At 45.9% G+C, this 21,044-nt stretch overlaps 1 protein-coding gene across 20 annotated transcripts in view; it reads right to left on the reverse strand.

Moving 5' to 3' along the window:
- MYO18A (myosin XVIIIA) overlaps nt 1-21,044 on the reverse strand; it is a 597,092-nt gene that overhangs the window by 292,027 nt on the left and 284,021 nt on the right. For all 20 annotated transcript variants that reach the window (XM_063955930.1, XM_063955929.1, XM_063955931.1 and 17 more), the window contains 2 exons: nt 17,274-17,466; nt 15,112-15,198 (listed from right to left, as the gene is read on the reverse strand). In XM_063955930.1, the coding sequence (XP_063812000.1) occupies nt 15,112-15,198; nt 17,274-17,466 (280 nt within the window). The remainder of the gene's footprint in view (nt 1-15,111; nt 15,199-17,273; nt 17,467-21,044) is intronic.

Genomic DNA, 21,044 nt, shown 5'->3' on the forward strand with positions numbered 1-21,044 from the left:
TCGGAGGCTCGCGTCCGTGGTAACCAGGATCCAGTCCTGAATTCCGAACCGGCGACCATCCAGCAGGTGAGCACTTTGCAACCACCACAGGAGAGACACTCTGGCCCCTGGGGACAGAGTTATTTCCCGATGTAAGTGCAGATGGGACCCGGACCACTTGTCCAGAAGGTCCCATTGAAAAGTCCTTGCATGGAACCTTCCGAAGGGAATGGCCTCGTAGGCCGCCACCATTTTTCCCAGAACTCGAGTGCATTGGTGACCTGACACCCTTTTCGGTTTTAGCAGGTCTCTGACCATGTTCTGGATGTCCTGGGCTTTCTCTATTGGGAGGAAGACCTTCATTTGTTCCGTATCCAGTATCATACCTAGGAACGGTAGTCGAGTTGTCGGAATCAACTGTGACTTCGGTAGATTTAAAATCCAACCGTGTTGCTGGAGCACTTTCAGAGAGAGCGCCACACTGCTCAGCAATTTCTCCCTTGATCTCGCTTTTATCAGGAGATCGTCCAAGTATGGGATAATCGTGACTCCATGCTTGCGCAGGACCACCATCATTTCCGCCATTATCTTGGTGAAAATCCTCGGGGCCGTGGAAAGTCCAAACGGCAACATCTGAAATTGGTAATGACAATCCTGTACAGCGAATCTCAGGTATTCCTGATGGGGGGCATATATGGGGACATGCAGGTACGCATCCTTTATGTCCAGAGACACCATAAACTCCCCCTCCTCCATGTTGGCTATTATCGCTCTGAGTGATTCCATTTTGAATTTGAATCTTTTTATGTACAGGTTTAGGGATTTCAGATTCAAAATAGGTCTGACCGAACCGTCCGGTTTCGGGACCACAAATAGGGTTGAGTAGTAACCTCTTCCCTGCTGGTGCAGGGGAACCTTGATTATCACTTGCTGTATACACAGCGTTTGAATTGCAGCTAACACTACATCCCTTTCCGATGTGTAAGCTGGTAGGGCCGATTTCAAAAATCGGCGCGGGGGCACCTCCTCAAATTCCAGTTTGTACCCCTGGGAAACTATTTCCAACACCCAGGGATTAAGGTCTGATCTGACCCAGGCCTGACTGAAAAGTCGAAGACGTGCCCCCACCGGTGCGGACTCCCTCAAGGGAGCCCCAGCGTCATGCTGTGGGTTTTGGAGCAGCCGGGGAGGACTTTTGGTCCTGGGCACCTGCCGAAGCAGGTGCTCTTTTGCCTCTGCCCTTACCTCTGGCGAGGAAAGAGGATCCCCGACCTCTTCTGTACTTGTGCGACCGAAAGGACTGCATCGGATAGGGTGTTACTTTCTTTTGCTGTTGGGGAATATATGGTTAAAAATAAGAATTTACTTACCGATAATTCTATTTCTCGTAGTCCGTAGTGGATGCTGGGGACTCCGTCAGGACCATGGGGATTAGCGGCTCCGCAGGAGACAGGGCACAAAAGTAAAAGCTTTAGAATCAGGTGGTGTGCACTGGCTCCTCCCCCTATGACCCTCCTCCAAGCCTCAGTTAGGATACTGTGCCCGGACGAGCGTACACAATAAGGAAGGATTTTGAATCCCGGGTAAGACTCATACCAGCCACACCAATCACACTGTACAACCTGTGATCTGAACCCAGTTAACAGCATGATAACAGCGGAGCCTCTGAAAAGATGGCTCACAACAATAATAACCCGATTTTTGTAACAATAACTATGTACAAGTATTGCAGACAATCCGCACTTGGGATGGGCGCCCAGCATCCACTACGGACTACGAGAAATAGAATTATCGGTAAGTAAATTCTTATTTTCTCTGACGTCCTAAGTGGATGCTGGGGACTCCGTCAGGACCATGGGGATTATACCAAAGCTCCCAAACGGGCGGGAGAGTGCGGATGACTCTGCAGCACCGAATGAGAGAACTCCAGGTCCTCCTCAGCCAGGGTGTGCCCCTGACCAAGTAGCAGCTCGGCAAAGTTGTAAAGCCGAGACCCCTCGGGCAGCCGCCCAAGATGAGCCCACCTTCCTTGTGGAATGGGCATTTACATATTTTGGCTGTGGCAGGCCTGCCACAGAATGTGCAAGCTGAATTGTACTACACATCCAACTAGCAATCGTCTGCTTAGAAGCAAGAGCACCCAGTTTTTTGGGTGCTTACAGGATAACAGCAAGTCAGTTTTCCTGACTCCAGCCGTCCTGGAACCTATATTTTCAGGGCCCTGACAACATCCAGCAATTTGGAGTCCTCCAAGTCCCTAGTAGCCGCAGGTACCACAATAAGCTGGTGCAGGTGAAACGCTGACACCACCTTAGGGAGAAACTGGGGACGAGTCCGCAGCTCTGCCCTGTCCGAATGGACAATCAGATATGGGCTTTGTGAGACAAAGCCGCCAATTCTGACACTCGCCTGGCCGAGGCCAGGGCCAACAGCATGGTCACTTTCCATGTGAGATATTTCAAATCCACAGATTTGAGTGGTTTAAACCAATGTGATTTGAGGAATCCCAGAACTACGTTGAGATCCCACAGTGCCACTGGAGGCACAAAAGGGGGTTGTATATGCAGTACTCTACTTCTGGACTTCAGGAACTGAAGCCAATCTTTTCTGGAAGAAAATTGACAGGGCCGAAATTTGAACCCTAATGGACCCCAATTTGAGGCCCATAGACACTCCTGTTTGCAGGAAATGCAGGAATCGACCGAGTTGAAATTTCTTCGTGGGGCCTTCCTGGCCTCACACCACGCAACATATTTTCGCCACATGTGGTGATAATGTTGTGCGGTCACCTCCTTCCTGGCTTTGACCAGGGTAGGAATGACCTCTTCCGGAATGCCTTTTTCCCTTAGGATCCGGCGTTCCACCGCCATGCCGTCAAACGCAGCCGCGGTAAGTCTTGGAACAGACATGGTACTTGCTGAAGCAAGTCCCTTCTTAGCGGCAGAGGCCATGAGTCCTCTGTGAGCATTTCTTGAAGTTCCGGGTACCAAGTCCTTCTTGGCCAATCCGGAGCCACGAGTATAGTTCTTACTCCTCTACGTCTTATAATTCTCAGTACCTTGGGTATGAGAAGCAGAGGAGGGAACACATACACCGACTGGTACACCCATGGTGTTACCAGAACGTCCACAGCTATTGCCTGAGGGTATCTTGACCTGGCGCAATACCTGTCCAGTTTTTTGTTCAGGCGGGACGCCATCATGTCCACCTTTGGTCTTTCCCAACGGTTCACAATCATGTGGAAGACTTCCCGATGAAGTCCCCACTCTCCCGGGTGGAGGTCGTGCCTGCTGAGGAAGTCTGCTTCCCAGTTGTCCACTCCCGGAATGAACACTGCTGACAGTGTTATCACATGATTTTCCGCCCAGCGAAGAATCCTTGCAGTTTCTGCCATTGCCCTCCTGCTTCTTGTGCCGCCCTGTCTGTTTACGTGGGCGACTGCCGTGATGTTGTCCCACTGGATCAATACCGGCTGACCTTGAAGCAGAGGTCTTGCTAAGCTTAGAGCATTGTAATTTGCCCTTAGCTCCAGTATATTTATGTGGAGAGAAGTCTCCAGACTATATCACACTCCCTGGAAATTTTTTCCCTGTGTGACTGCTCCCCAGCCTCTCAGGCTGGCATCCGTGGTCACCAGGACCCAGTCCTGAATGCCGAATCTGCGGCCATTTAATAGATGAGCACTCTGCAGCCACCGCAGAAGAAACACCCTTGTCCTTGGAGACAGGGTTATCCGCTGATGCATCTGAAGATGCGATCCGGACCATTTTTCCAGCAGATCCCACTGAAAAGTTCTTGCGTGAAATCTGCCGAATGGAATCGCTTCGTAAGAAGCCACCATTTTTCCCAGGACCCTTGTGCAATGATGCACTGACACTTTTCCTGGTTTTAGGAGGTTCCTGACTAGCTCGGATAACTCCCTGGCTTTCTTCTCCGGGAGAAACACCCTTTTCTGGACTGTGTCCAGAATCATCCCTAGGAACAGCAGACGTGTCGTCGGAAACAGCTGCGATTTTGGAATATTTAGAATCCACCCGTGCTGTCGTAGAACTACTTGAGATAGTGCTACTCCGACCTCCAACTGTTCTCTGGACCTTGCCCTTATCAGGAGATCGTCCATTTTCTTTGAAGAAGAATCATCATTTCGGTCATTACCTTGGTAAAGACCCGGGGTGCCGTGGACAATCCAAACGGCAGCGTCTGAAACTGATAGTGACAGTTCTGTACCACGAACCTGAGGTACCCTTGGTGAGAAGGGCAAATTGGGACATGGAGGTAAGCATCCCTGATGTCCAGGGACACCATATAGTCCCCTTCTTCCTGGTTCGCTATCACTGCTCTGAGTGACTCCATCTTGATTTGAACCTTTGTATGTAAGTGTTCAAATATTTCAGATTTAGAATAGGTCTCACCGAGCCGTCTGGCTTCAGTACCACAATATAGTGTGGAATAATACCCCTTTCCTTGTTGTAGGAGGGGTACTTTGATTATCACCTGCTGGGAATACAGCTTGTGAATTGTTTCCAATACTGCCTCCCTGTCGGAGGGAGACGTTGGTAAAGCAGACTTCAGGAACCTGCGAGGGGGAGACGTCTCGAATTTCCAATCTGTACCCCTGGGATACTACTTGTAAGCTCCAGGGGTCCACTTGCGAGTGAGCCCACTGCGTGCTGAAACTCTTGAGACGACCCCCCACCGCACCTGAGTCCGCTTGTACGGCCCCAGCGTCATGCTGAGGACTTGGTAGAAGCGGTGGAGGGCTTCTGTTCCTGGGAATGGGCTGCCTGCTGCAGTCTTCTTCCCTTTCCTCTATCCCTGGGCAGATATGACTGGCCTTTTGCCCGCTTGCCCTTATGGGGACGAAAGGACTGAGGCTGAAAAGACGGTGTCTTTTTCTGCTGAGATGTGACTTGGGGTAAAAAAGGTGGATTTTCCAGCTGTTGCCGTGGCCACCAGGTCCGATGGACCGACCCCAAATAACTCCTCCCCTTTATACGGCAATACTTCCATGTGCCGTTTGGAATCTGCATCACCTGACCACTTTCGTGTCCATAAACATCTTCTGGCAGATATGGACATCGCACTTACTCTTGATGCCAGAGTGCAAATATCCCTCTGTGCATCTCGCATATATAGAAATGCATCCTTTAAATGCTCTATAGTCAATAAAATACTGTCCCTGTCAAGGGTATCAATATTTTCAGTCAGGGAATCCGACCAAGCCACCCCAGCGCTGCACATCCAGGCTGAGGCGATCGCTGGTCGCAGTATAACACCAGTATGTGTGTATATACTTTTTAGGATATTTTCCAGCCTCCTATCAGCTGGCTCCTTGAGGGCGGCCGTATCTGGAGACGGTAACGCCACTTGTGATAAGCGTGTGAGCGCCTTCATTTAATTTATCTGATTCAGGAAAAACTACAGGTAGTTTTTTCACACCCCACATAATACCCTTTTTTGTGGTACTTGTAGTATCAGAAATATGTAACACCTCCTTCATTGCCCTTAACATGTAACGTGTGGCCCTAAAGGAAAATACGTTTGTTTCTTCACCGTCGACACTGGAGTCAGTGTCCGTGTCTGTGTCGACCGACTGAGGTAAATGGGCGTTTTAAAGCCCCTGACAGTGTTTGAGACGCCTGGACAGGTACTAATTTGTTTGCCGGCCGTCTCATGTCGTCAACCGACCTTGCAGCGTGTTGACATTATCACGTAATTCCCTAAATAAGCCATCCATTCCGGTGTCGACTCCCTAGAGAGTGACATCAAGATTACAGGCAATTGCTCCGCCTCCTCACCAACATCGTCCTCATACATGTCGACACACACGTACCGACACACAGCACACACACAGGGAATGCTCTGATAGAGGACAGGACCCCACTAGCCCTTTGGGGAGACAGAGGGAGAGTTTGCCAGCACACACCAAAACGCTATAATTATACAGGGACAACCTTTATATATAAGTGTTTTCCCTTATAGCATCTTAATATATAATCATATCGCCAAATAAGTGCCCCCCCTCTCTGTTTTAACCCTGTTTCTGTAGTGCAGTGCAGGGGAGAGCCTGGGAGCCTTCCCTCCAGCAGTTCTGTGAGGGAAAATGGCGCTGTGTGCTGAGGAGAATAGGCCCCGCCCCCTTTTCGGCGGGCTTCTTCTCCCGTTTTTCTGACAACCTGGCAGGGGTTAAATACATCCATATAGCCCCAGAGGCTATATGTGATGTATTTTTAGCCAGTATAGGTACTTTCATTGCTGCCCAGGGCGCCCCCCCCAGCGCCCTGCACCCTCAGTGACCGTTGGTGTGAAGTGTGCTGAGAGCAATGGCGCACAGCTGCAGTGCTGTGCGCTACCTCATGAAGACTGAGAAGTCTTCAGCCGCCGATTTCTGGACCTCTTCTCTCTTCAGCATCTGCAAGGGGGTCGGCGGCGCGGCTCCGGTGACCCATCCAGGCTGTACCTGTGATCGTCCCTCTGGAGCTAGTGTCCAGTAGCCTAAGAAGCCAATCCATCCTGCACGCAGGTGAGTTCACTTCTTCTCCCCTAAGTCCCTCGTTGCAGTGAGCCTGTTGCCAGCAGGACTCACTGAAAATAAAAAACCTAATAAAACTTTTACTCTAAGCAGCTCTTTAGGAGAGCCACCTAGATTGCACCCTTCTCGGCCGGGCACAAAAACCTAACTGTGGCTTGGAGGAGGGTCATAGGGGGAGGAGCCAGTGCACACCACCTGATCCTAAAGCTTTTACTTTTGTGCCCTGTCTCCTGCGGAGCCGCTAATCCCCATGGTCCTGACGGAGTCCCCAGCATCCACTTAGGACGTCAGAGAAAATATGATTTACCTGCTGTAGCTGTGGAAACCAGGTCCGTCAGCCCATCCCCAAACAATACCTCACCCTTATAGGGTAGTACTTCCATATGTTTTTTGGAATCCGCATCACCCATCCATTGGCGAGTCCATAAGGATCTTCTCGCCGAGATAGACATGGCATTGGCCCTAGAAGCTAGCAGTCCAATGTCTCTTTGAGCATCCCTCATAAATAAGACTGCGTCTTTAATATGGGCTAGGGTTAAGAATATAGTATCCTTATCCATATTATCAAATTGATCTGTCAGCTCATCTGTCCAAGCTGCAATTGCGCTACACACCCATGCCGACGCAATTGTCGGTTTTAGCACAGCACCCGTATGAGAATAAATACACTTTAAGGTAGTTTCTTGCCTGCGATCTGCAGGGTCCTTAAGGGCCGCTGTGTCAGGAGACGGTAGCGCCACTTTCTTGGACAAGCGCGTCAGGGCCTTGTCCACAGTGGGGGGTGATTCCCAAATCTCCCTGTCCTGCTTAGGGAAGGGGTATGCCATATAAATTCTTTTGGGGATCTGCGGTCTCTTTTCCGGAGTCTCCCAAGCTTTTCCAAAAAAATCATTTAATTCATGGGATGTGGGAAAATGAATAATATGTTTCTTTTCCTTAAACATGTGTACCCTTGAGTCGGGGACCGAGGGTTCATCCTCAATATGCAACACATCCCTTATTGCCACAATCATACACTGTATGGTTTTAGTCCCCCTTAGGTGCAATTTTACTTCGTCATAGTCGACACTGGAATCAGAATCCGTGTCGGTAGTAGTGTCTTTTGTTAAGGGACGCTTTTGAGACCCCGACGGGCCCTGTGAGTCGGTCCAATCCGAGGATTGACCCCCTGATGTCCCCCCTAATTCAGCCTTATCAAGCCTTTTATGTAAAGATGCCACGCTTGCATTCAACATATGCCACATGTCCATCCATTCCGGAGTCGGCACAACCGACGGGGACACACAACTCATTTGCTCCACCTCCTCCTTGGAGAAGCCTTCCGCTTCAGACATGTCGACACCACGTACCGACACCCCACACACACAGGGATTAACCTACAAGGGGACAAAACCCTAACCAGGCCCTTAAGAGAGACAGAGAGTATGCCAGCACACACCCAGCGCTTAATAACCCTGTGGAAAAATAGGACCAGATAGCGCTTTTTTATATAATAATATTCCAATTCCCACTCACTGCGTCGCCAATGTGCCCCCCTCCTTTTTTTTCCAGCCTGTGAAGTTCAGCAGGGGAGAGACCAGGGAGCCAGCGTTCAGCATGCAGCCTCTGTGGAGAAAATGGCGCTGGTTAGTGCTGAGGATCAAGTCCCGCCCACCCGACGGCGGGCTTCGGTCCCAGTGCTTTTTTTATTAAAATGGCGGGGGATTCTTGGATTTACTGCCTCCGCAGCCTAATCCATCTTAACATGCCCAGAAGTGAGGAAAATTGCTGCCCAGGGCGCGCCCCCCCCCCCAGCGCCCTGCACCCTTCAGTGCTGCTCTGTGTGTGTATAGTGGGAGCAATGGCGCGCAGTGAAGATCTGATGTCTTCTGCCGCCTGATGTCTTCTGCCTTCTCATACTCACCCGGCTTCTATTTTCGGCATCTGTAAGGAGGACGGCGGCGCGGCTCCGGGACGAACCCCAGGTGAGACCTGTGTTCCGACACCCTCTGGAGCTAATGGTGTCCAGTAGCCTAGAAACAGAGCCCAACCATAAAGCCAGCCTTGCTTCTCTCTCCTCAGTCCCACGATGTAGGGAGCCTGTTGCCAACAGGACTCCGTGAAAATAAAAAAACTAACAAAATTCTTTTAAAACAGAAAACTCTGGAGAGCTCTCTGCAGTGTACCCTTTCTCCTCTGGGCACAGAATCTAACTGAGGTCTGGAGGAGGGGCATAGGGGGGGAGCCAGTGCACACCCATAGTCAAAGTTCTTTTTAGGTGCCCTATCTCCTGCGGAGCCCGTCTATACCCCATGGTCCTTACGGAGTCCCCAGCATCCTCTAGGACGTAAGAGAAATATATATATATACACACTTTAATATGGAGTTGGTCCCCCTCTTGCAGCTATAACAGCTTCCACTCTTCTTGGAAGGCTTTCCACAAGATTTTGAAGTCTTTCTGTGGGAATTTTTACCCATTTATTCTGTAGAGCATTTAGGAGGTTGGGAAATGATGTTGGACGAGTAGGCCTGGCTCACAATCTCTGTTCCAGTTCATCCCAAAGGTGCTCGATGGGGTTGAGGTCAGGATCTGTGTGGGCCAGTCAAGTTCTTCCACACTGAACTCATCAAACCATGGGGCAGATGTATTAACATGGAGAAGGCATAAGGAAGTGATAAACCAGTGATATGTGCAAGGTGAACATCCTAACTGTTAATTTACATATTGGAGCTGATTGGCTGGTGCCGTTATCACCTCGCACATATCACTGGTTTATCACTTCCTTATGCCTTCTCCATGATAATACATCTGCCCCCATGTCTTTATAGTCCTTGTTTTGTGCACTTAGTCACAGTCATATCGGAACAGAAAAGGGCCTTCCCCAAACTGTTGGCACAAAGTTGGAAGCATAGAATTATCCAAAATGGACATTAAGATTGTCCTTCACTGGAGATAAGGGACCTAGCCCAAACCCTGAAAAACACTCTCATACCATTATCCCTCCTCCACCAAACTTCACAGTTGTCATAATACAGTTAGGCAGGTAACGTTCTTCTTGCAACCGCCAACCCAGACTCGCCCATCTGACTGCCAAACAGAGAAGCGTGATTCATCACTTCACAGAACATATATCCACTGCTCCACAGTCCGCTGTCAGTGTACTTTACACCATGCCATCAGACACTTACCACTGGACTTGGTGATGTGAGCCTTGCAAGCAGCTGCTCGGCCGTGGAAACCCATTCTATGAAACTCCCGCCACAGAGTTTTTGTGCTTACATTAATGCCAGTGGAAGTTATGAACTCTTAAACTATGGAATCAATAGAGCATTGGCGACTTTTACGCACCCCGCTCTGTGATTTTACATGGTGTTCTTCTTCATGGCTGTTGTTCCTACACGCTTCCACTTTCTAATAATAACACTTAAGGGCCCCATACACTACAACGATAATGCCCGATTTCAACCGATTTCGGCCATTCAGGCCGATATATCGGATGAAATCGGGCATATCGGATGTGTTTTACATCCGATCCGATGCGTGGTCCCGTGAGCATTAGATCGGATCCCCTAGATTGACTGTGCTGCACTAATAATATGTTGGACCCCGCAGGCATGGCTGGGATCGCATAGGATACATCGTAAGCAAAAGGACCGCATACGATGTATCTTATGCGATCCTGCCGCCCGGGAGGCTGCCGGGCGGTTCAAGGGTGATCGCCTGCGACATGAGGGTCCGACATGTCGCAGTAGTGTATGGGGCCCTTTACAGTTAACTGTGGAATATCCAGCAAGAACAGTCACGAACCGTCTTATTTCAGAGGTGGCATCCTACCACAGAACCACGATTGAAGTCACTGTGCTCTTCAGAACAACTCATTTTTGTATCACAAATGTTTGCAAATGGAGACTGTATGGCTAGGTTCTTGATTTTATACACATGTGACAATGAGTCTGATTGAAAGACCTGAATTCAATAATCAACAGGTGTGGCCAAATACTTTATAATAAATAAATAAATATATATATATATATATATATATATATATATACACACACCTATATACATATAATACAGAATTTCACCACTTATAGTGATACTGAGGTAATAATGAGGGGAATGCCAAGGCAAAATGGGGAATTAAAGCTGTACTTTTTCAATCGGTCTTATTACGTTTCAAGCATGGTGCTATACATTTTTGGAGCGTCAGAAAATTAATTGTTTAAACAAACAAACAAAAAAACTCTTGTACCTGTATAGTGTATGTAAATGTTTCCATATTACATGAAGAATTACGATGGTTGACACTGTACTGTATGTTAACTTCTTTTTAACTCACTACATAATGTTCTTTGTTATCAGCCATGCTATGCCCCAAGAACTTACCAATGTTGGATGATGTAATGGTTAGCATTACTGCCTCACAGCACTGAGAGCATGGGTTCAATCCCACCATGGCCCTAACTGTGTGCAGCTTGTATATTCTACCCGTACTTGTGTGGGTTTCCCCTGGGTACTCTGGTTTCCTTCCACAATCCAAAAACATACTGGTAAGTTAATTGGCTACCAACAAAATTAATCCTAGCGTGAAAGTTTGTGCATGTACATGTAGTAGGGAATATAGACTGTAAGCTCCACTGGGGCAGGGACTGATGTGAATGGCCAAATATTATCTGTAAAGTGCTGCGGAACATGTGTGTGCTATATAAATAACTGGTAATAAATAATAAATGTCCTTCAAAAGGTTTACAGACAGGAGGTCTGGTGTGAATCGGAATAACGTTTATTCCAAGCATCTACAGCTGCGATCCTTGCATTAAACATTTTTCATTATATACATGTACTGTATCTGTGAATGTTATAAAAAGCTCTTTTATATTGAAAACTGTTTCTTATTAGCGTTCCATCTAACAATGTGGCGCAGATTCCCCAGTTTCAAATGGTTTCTGACAAAAAAAACTTGTAGTGACAAAAGTTTAACAAAACAAACACATTTAAGTTTGTCTTTGATCTTTAAATGACCAAACACGTTCAGTGCCGACTGTTGAGCAGATAAACTACAGGATGTTGCTGTATCTTCCAGCGCTGTTCAAACAGGTCACGGATACACTTCTGAGCGATGTACAAATAAAGTGTTTCCCCTTGAAGGGAAATGCCATATTTGGAATCTTTCCTAACGTTCTCCTCTCATTAGAAGATTTATCTGCAGGCTGCCTGAGAATGAAAGAGAAGTTTACCTGACCCAGCTAATCTCCCTGGAGAACCAGCATTTCGCAGAGTGCTCGTCTTCCAATGTCCTTGTGAAGGTGCATTTAAAACAGTCGCTCCTCTCTTTCTATTGTTTCTTTTTAACAAGGGTTAAAGTAGCTCTTTATTTAGAGGCCTGACGGAATAAATACCATATAAATTAAATATAAGGAGAAGATGAATCATTTATGAAGCCACAACAGGCTCTCCTGGGTGAAAATGCTTTACTGCTCCCTGCCTCTACCTTGGCTGCATAACCTGCCAGATCTAAGCATATGGGTATTTATGAACTGCTTTGAAATGCAGCTTCTTAAGAGCCTCAGCCACAGACATTTATTGTCAACGTTTTTATGAGTCATGCGGCTGCTGTCACATTCTATTAAACTTTGCAAGTATTTCTGTTACTTTTCCTATTAATGTGGATCTTAAGTTAAGCAAAGCAGCCGGGAGAGCAAGAAAAAGAACGTTCTCTAGAGTGCTTCTGAGAGTCAGAAAAATCCACTCTGCCATTTCATGCCTAATAAAATGTCAAACTTCGATTTGATTGGATCAGGAAAGGCATTTGACATGATAATACTAAAAACAATAAAAACTGTCAAAAATATCCATTTCCTCTATACTTTAAATGCCAAATCTATTTACGAAAAGTAAAAAATGGAAACATTTAAACACACTCAGTAATGTAACACAATGCATTCCAGTTGTTAGGGATAAGAACACTGGGAAGACTCAGCCCATCAATCCGCCTGTTACTTTTGGGTGGTGTCAGACATGCGCTTTGAACGCTCGGATTTTTTCAGCCAGCAACGCACAGCGTTTAAAGCAATCAGCATCTCCGGTGCTGACACACTGAAATGAAGGGGAAAAGCTTCTCCCCTGTCACACGGAAGCAATTAATCTCTGTAGACATTGCAAGCTACATATTTTGAATAGGAGAATTTCACTTTCATATTCATGTGTCAGCTCAGGAGCTATTGAGCGCTATGATCAAACATCTTTTAAGCTGATAAAGCGCTAGCAATTAAAGCGTGCATCCATAGGACCAGATGCTGACTGGAAGCACCCCTGTTTGTGGAGAGCATCTTGCATATTTATATACTGCATATGCTCTGGAAATCAAAATGCGCAAGTACAGGCAATGCAGATCCATGTGCATTTCTATTGCTCTTCCGCTTATGACTAAAGGGGTATAACTGGGCTGCAAATTGGCATACTCCTATAGGCAATGTTCAGAAAGGGGGAGCAGCTGGAACTGTAGCCAATGCAGCATAAATACTCCTGTTTCCAGGTGTACTATTTACATAGGGGGTGTGGATTCTACAGTCAATAGGGCTACCACTAATGGTAGACATGCATTAGGTCGACAGGGTCAAAAGATCGACATATAATAGGTAGACCGTAGGAATGATCGACAGGGTTAAAAGGTCGACGAGGTCAAAAAAGATAGACACAATTTTATTTTTTGTTTTTGAGGGTGTTTTGTAACTTTTCTGCCACAAACAAGCCCCGTTAGTGTACTGCTTTGCTTGCCATGCTTCGGGCAAGGTGCCTCTCTCCCCTACCGCTGCGCTTGGCACAGGTTACTATTCCCAATTGTAGTCCACGTGGATGGTAAAGTATGAAAAAGTTGAAGAAAAAAAAAAGACTAATAAATCAAAAAACTTGTGTCTATCTAAAGTGTGTCGACCATTGTTATGTCAACCTTTTGACCCTGTCACCTTTTAACCCTGTTAACCTGTTGAACTGTCTACATTTTCCATGTCGACCTTCTGACCCTGTCAACCTAATGCATGTCTACCATTAGTGGTAGACGTATTGACTGTAGACCTCTGTAGTGTAGATCTCTAGTCCGGATACCTTTACATAAAGCTTAGTCTGGTGGAAGGGTGCACTGAGGGTAGTGATATATCAAACCAAATATAAGGTGAGCTGAAGGATGCACTGCAAAGATGTGCACAACTCTACACACGTCAGTGGGCGGATTCAATTGTTATAGCAGGTCCCTGCACCTGCACGCACACGCCAGCAGCTATTCAAATGTTTCTGCTAACGAGCGCGAGAACTTCATTTCCCCTGGGGATTGCGAGCTGAAATGTTTGGGTACCCAAACAGAACTTTTTGCGTCGTGCCAATTTGTTAAGTCTGGTTTTGCCACTTTATGCAGCTAAACCCAACTGATATGGGCGCGATCAGCGCGATAAGAGGATTCAAATGAATATTGTCCCAAGATCTTCCATCACTTTAGACAGGAGACTGGGTGCAAGAAAACCATTGAATTCCCCCAAAATGTGCATTTAGTTAAATCCACATAATTTACGGACATCTTTCATTCAACTCAGCATTAGACCCTTAGGGCCGGATGTAATGACGCTCGAATTCAGCGGCCGTGCGGGATGCCGGCAGAACTCAAGACTTATTTTAAAGGGCAACCACTTACAAGGCAAAACCATAAAAGTAAGTACTGCTTTACATGACTTACTACTAGAGATGTGAGGGTTCGGAATTATTCAAATTTCAAAAACGGCATATTATTGGCTATTGGCTGTCACGTTTTCGGTAGTGAATAAAATAAATCCGAACTTGCACTAGTTTGTTGAAAAGAAGCAAGTATATCCGAACCTGCACATCTATACTTACCACTGAGTCTGGGACTCATACATCATGTGCAAAGAAAGCAACACTGCTGTATATTCCCAACTATTAATGAAACCATTGCCCTGATTACATGTACACATTAGTCACATTATAACACTTCACAGTACAGTTTCCGATAATACACATTGCGTAAGCAGCTCAGTGCTGGACTTTTCTGACACTACATAATATACAGACACTCACCTCTATTCCGGCTTCAGGTGCCAAACACATATAAATCAAAATACTGTAAAAATGTATATTCAACACAAATTTAAGGAAGGTGTAGTTTGTTTTATGTGGCTAACATTTTGCACGAGAGTGTATTTTGATTCACTGTGTAATGATTTAATAACTGTTGATTGCAGAACAGCAGTGGTTAATTCTGCAGTTTTATGTATTCAGTCTAAATAGCTTGTAAAGTTCAATGTGCTGCGAAACAGGTAATCAAGACACCCACAGAGGGAGAATATGTCGGGATTGTGCCGGTCGGGATTCGGGTGTCGGTATTCCGACCACCGGGATTCCGTCCGGCGGGATCTTGACCGCATCCCGTAATCAAAGCTCAGAAGAAAACATGTTAATTTCACATTGATGTATATAATACTGATTACAGTGTGCAAAAATCTATGTATTCAAAAGCCCCAGATCACAAAATAATCAACATTTGTTCCATGATAGCACTTCCTTCACATTCACAGGAGCAGCGGTTTGTTACAGCGCCCCTTGCCTTGCTTACCAGTGTTTGATGCGAGGCTTGGTCTACAGCAGCTACAGAGCCAGATGTACTGGACTCGATTTCATCTAAAGCAAGCTCTATATTTTCCTAGAGAGGATAGATGAGTGATTAGTATCCATGAGACTACGATTGAAGTTATATGACATCTTTAGGGATCAGTAAAATTAGTGAATACATTTACTAGATGGTGCACCGGGTTCCGCTACAACATTTCTGTTCTTGATATTAACTCTTAAATGCTCGGACATCTGTTGCTGGATGTCAGATGCAGCAACTATTAATTTTACACCAGTCTCAATTATACGGACATCTGGCTACTTTGTCTGGCAGGAGATTTGCGAAAAGCGGTGGCAAATCAAAATTAGTTTCAAAGTTTTACAAGTGTTCAAAACATTGAAACTATGGCGAATCTCTAATAATGTAGTGACCGCCCAAAGGCATGGTCCGCTGAAATATAGATGCAATTATACCAAAAGAGTTGGGACAGAGTTACCTTCAAACAGGTTGCCGCAGGAACCCCTTGCATCAAATCATTCAGACAATTAGGTTTAATTTAAGGCTCAACTACAGCAGTACATCTATCAGACAGAACAAGAAATTAGATCTACATTTAAAAATCACCATCAACTGTAAAACTAATGAGAAGTAATTAAAGGAAGATGGCAAGCAGGATACTAAAGGAATGAGGTAGGAATGCCTGAAGATGATGCACCTGAAGGATAGCATTGATGTTATGATGCTAAAACACTAAGACTGTGAATAATGCATACCTAGGAATAACAGTAACTCCTTTGGTGAAAACACATAGCTATAAGAGTCTGCATTATCATCATATTTATATTAACTGTAAAATATCTGTTAAATATTTGCATTTAAAGAACCAGGGAATTGTGCAAAGTCCATAAGGGTCAACTTTGATTTCTTGGGAAAGCAACGCTCTTTCTTGGTCACAGGTTAGTGTCTCATTTTGGACAGCACCTTCGCTTTATATAGTCCCCTGCACCGTGTGTGTTTTGGTGGAGGCCCCTTATAGCCGTTCTGTGCAATAGGATGGCCGTATAAAGGGGGTCATTACGACCCGTTCGCAGGCTGCTGTTTGTTGCAGCAGTGCGAACGGGTGGGTTCTGCGCATGTGCGCCGGCCGCAATGCGCACGCGCGTTGCTGGGCAACGACAACAATAACGAAGAAAGAGTGACAGGCGGAAGGCGTTCCGGGGCGTCAACTGACCGTTTTCTGGGAGTGGAGCAGCGAACGCAGGCGTGTCCAGGCGTTTGGAGGGCGGATGTCTGACGTCAATTCCGGGACCTTCATCGCTGGATCCATCGCACAGGGTAAGTAACTGCAGGACTAGTCTTGTTTCACACAAAACTTTTGTAGCATAGCAGGGCTGCACAAGCGATCGCAGCCTTGCTATGCTGAATTACACTCCCCCATAGGCAGCGTCTAGTTGATCGCACGAGCAGCAAAAAGTTGCTACGTGCGATCAACTCGGAATGACCCCCATAGTGAATGTGGCACCTGTTTGGATTAGACAGCTACTCCAATCAGATGTCACATTTACTACACGCCTCCATCCCAACCAGGTTTCATTCACCAGCTCAGTGGTCAAAGTTTCTTGAACCTCCTCCTGCTACCAGGTAACTGCAATCACATAAATATGGGGCATTCAGGATGGGGCTGGAGGGAAGCAAATATAATTTTTTTTCATGGTAAACATAACTATCTAAAACATGGGTCTTCAACGTGTGGCCCTCCAGTTGTTGTGGAACTACACATCCCAGAATGCCCTGCTCAGGTTTAGCATGGCTTAATAGCAAAACTGTGGCAGGGCATGCTGGGTTTCACAGCAGCTGGAGGGCCGCAGGTTGAAGATCCATGATCTAAAAGATGGACAACTCCATAAACACCCTCCGGTAGAGCACTGAATTGAGTGCATTGTAAGGGAAAACGATTTGTTTCAACTGAATAATACCTGAACAATGTCACACTAACTAGTTCCCCCAGTTGGCCTATCATACTCCATTTCTACAGTATTATTAAAGGCTGTTAACTCTGCGTGAGTTCACATGATATTAGCACTGGCACGAAGCAATCAGAGCTGACTGCATGTAAAGCCTAACCACGTGCATTCTATGGGTGCCAGAAGGTTCATTAAAAATACCTCTTTGTATCGCTCCAGTTCCAGGGCAAATGTCTTCTCGTGGAAGAGGGCCTGTAGCCTCTCCTGTGCATAGTTGTGACAAAGCTCTTCGAAAGTAGCACCTCGCCCCTGTTTCACCAGCTCTGGATTCTGAAAGCCTGGGGTGTCCATGATCATGATTGAGCAAAGGGAATGCTGGCTGGATTTCAAGGCTCTGCCAAAGCAACAAAGAAATTCACTGTACAGGATTGGAGACAGAACTATAGAAAGGGATGAATGCTGTGCACTAAACGTTCTCAAGCTGGCAGTCATCCACGGAGGATTTTATCAGCTCCGTTCAGTAAGAATAATAAGCATTAGCTTTTGCATATTCATCTATGCCAGCTATCAACAATAATATTAACAACAATAAGAAAAAGAAAATGTATTTCTTTTTTTAAATAATAAAATTCCGCTCCAGGCTTACACTAAATGCACTTTCTACCTCTGCCAGCTACTAAAAGCCTCATCCAGCATTTAAACTGCACATATAAAAGATCAAAAGCACAGCTATGAACATAAGAACATAAATAACTGTTAGCGGTAGTGGCAGAGTAATGTTACCCTATGCGTTACAGAAGAACCCAGGAATCATGCATCTATGTGTGACAAACCTCTAGATAAAGAGAAATGATTTGTATATAGTGTGAGTGCTGATGACCCACTATACTGTGTCTCAGCACTCATCACAGAACAACTCCAGAGGCAGCGCCATTATATAGTGGTCATTAGACCCTTACAATGTGTTTTTTTATGAGGAGCATTGCAGGTGAAATAAAACAGACTGTTCTGCAGTTCAATGTTTTTACTTGCTTTTCACTGATGCTCTCTTCCTGCATTAAAGGTTATTTCTAACTGAAAGCATTTTGTTTGGCAGTAAGGAAGAGCTCACCCCTGCTAACCAACCCCTCATACCCCTTTTAAACCTAAGTCTCGGGTCTAACCCAAGATTTGGAACACAGACCCGGGACTAACCTCTTTCCACCGCTGCTCTGACCTGGATTATTCCAGAGTCAGAGACGTTTACACTGCACATGGCTGAGGTACTGCAAGGTGTCTCAGTAGCAAACATTAGCTCTAGTAGAGACTCCGACTTCGCTCCCGGATCAGTGTCTGCTGCAGGAAGCAGCGTCCCTTTGGATCTCCCCAGAACCCTTAACCAGGCTCCTTCCCCAGACTAACCATGCAAGCTAGCCAGGTTGGATCTGGGTCACTGGACCCGGATTAACCCTTTCCCACTGAGCCACAACCCGGGTTATCCCGGTAATAAATCCAGGTTTTAGCGGCAGTGGAAAAGGGGTATCAGTGACAGCCAGATGGGGTAAAATTTAGCTATTACTTCCTAACAATGACTAGACACTTTCAGTGAGGAAAAAAAGACAGCCATTGCTGTATCAGCCGACAGCAATTTCTCCTGGGCTTCCAGCATTAGGCCAGTAAATCATAGGAAAACATCATGTTTTACTAGGTTTTTTTTATGTTATTGGTGCCAGTGATAGTCGTTAGAAAGCTCCACACAGAGAACTGTGTGTGGGTCAGTCTTACTAAATGTACCAAATAGGTCAATGAACCATCACTGTAGGACTGATGTAGTACTGTAATACCGCTTTCACACCACCACAAAAACCTAGGTCATAGCTCAGTGTGAAAGAATTAACCCAGGTCCAGTGACCCAGGAATCCAAACACAGTAGCTACCTGGGTTGTACTGGGAAGGACCCAGGTTACGTGGCAGTGTGAATGGATAACTCAGGTCATCCAATACGGGTCACGTTCACTGCAAAGAGAGAGCTGTATTCCGGGCGCTTGGAGATGATGTCATCTTTAAGTGCCTGCAGAGAATAGCCCAGGAGTGGCATTATGGACTGCTGTTCCCCAATGGGAAGCCACTTCTGCATTGTGTACACCAGCGCTACCTGGATTCTTGGGACTGCAGCCAGTGTAGTCCCTATGAGAAGGGTTTTGTGTGCATGCGCATTTTTCCCTATCTTCCCATTCCCTGTTAGACTGTTAATGCAGGCACACTGGACATACCCAATTGCTGCCCGAAAAGAACAGCCGCTGGGCAGCACCCCTTCTCCATAAGGTAGGAGTTGCCACTGATTATAACTTTGCAGCGCTTTGCAATTGATGTCTTTATTATTAAGAAAAACAAGATCTTAAATGTATTCATGGCTATTCCAGATATCTTCCGTTACTTTTGTTCTGATAGAAACCAAATGTATTGCTGTGTGGAGAAAGCAGCTCAGGCAAGGTCTGAGAACACGAGCCAGCCCCTGGTTCAGCCTGAGCGTACACTGTGTCTTTCACTCAAGTGAGAAATAAATCACCTGCATGATGGATGATGGCACCACAATCCATTTAAAGAGTGAACATGAACAACAGCGATCAGGCCGCAATTCACCTGAGCAGAAGACTGATGCCCCAGTTACCAGCATGTTAAATGCTTTTCTATGTGAATACACAAATTTGTGATTCAAAACAAGACCAAAGGCAGTCTCTATATATAGAAACAAATCCGGGAATCCCTTATGGCCTCAGTTTAATCATTTCTGATCAAAGGTGATGGTGACAGGGAGTGAAGATTATAATACTGACAATTTACAGTGTATATTGGCCTATTCTGCAGAATTGGGGAGGCAATGCAGAATCCACCGACATGCAGAAGACTTGGTAGAGAGAACAAGTAGTGTTATGTGGGACCATAGCTGCCTTTCACACCTGCACGAATACCCTGTGACCATTCCACCCAGTGCACGCATTCATTAAAATCAGGTGTTCAACATGGGATCCGGTCTCTAGGCCGACAAGACTTAAGTCGACAATGTCTAGGTCGACCACTATTGGTCGACGGTAAGTAGGTCGACAGGGTTTCTAGGTCGACAGGAACTCTAGGTCAATATGACAAAAGGTCGACATGAGGCGTTTTTTTTTTTTATATATTTTTTTTTTTTACTTTTTCATACTATACGATCCACATGGACTACAATTGGGAATGGTAACCTGTGCCGAGCGCAGCGGTAGCAGAGCGAGGCACCTTACCCGAAGCTGCGAGCCACGCGAGGGGACACGGTGTACCTTGCCAGAAGCATGGCAAGCGCAGCGAGGCACCCGGCACGAAGCATGACGAGCGAACAGGGTGCCCTAATTGGGGTACCCGGTCACTCTACAAAGAAAACAACACCAAAAAAATATAATAAAACTCATGTCGACCTTTTTCATGTTGACCTACAGTCTTTGTCGACCTACTTACTGTCGACCTAAGTCTAATCTATCTAACATACCGCACCAGTTCAACATATGTCCAAGATTAAAGACTATTAAACATATTTTGATGCAGATAGTCCAAAAAATGATATAAATGAATGGGCCTATAAACACACTTACTGCATTTACTTTGTGTTATGTCTGTTTTAATGTGGCCTGTAGCATTCAGAGGCAATGACTTTCTATGGGAGCACTCTCTAAGTACATACTGTACTACATGCTGCACAGAGAGCTTTGAGAAGATGCTTTGAATGCTCTGTTAACAGCAAGGACAAAGTACAAGGCTTTGTCTTTGCTTTTAACATTTTTCAATGCTGTGTATACGGGTCCTATGGTTGTGGATTGACTAATATTAATTTTAATGCAATTTAGTAGCATTTAAATATATTCTGTGTGGTTTTCAGTACTATTTCAAGAGCAGAATCAATTCATATTTTCATAAGCAGCTCATGGATTTGTGTAAAGGCTACACAGAGCCCTGGGTTAC

The sequence above is a fragment of the Pseudophryne corroboree genome, chromosome 2, assembly GCF_028390025.1.
Source record: "Pseudophryne corroboree isolate aPseCor3 chromosome 2, aPseCor3.hap2, whole genome shotgun sequence".
NCBI classification, from domain to species: Eukaryota; Metazoa; Chordata; class Amphibia; order Anura; family Myobatrachidae; genus Pseudophryne; species Pseudophryne corroboree.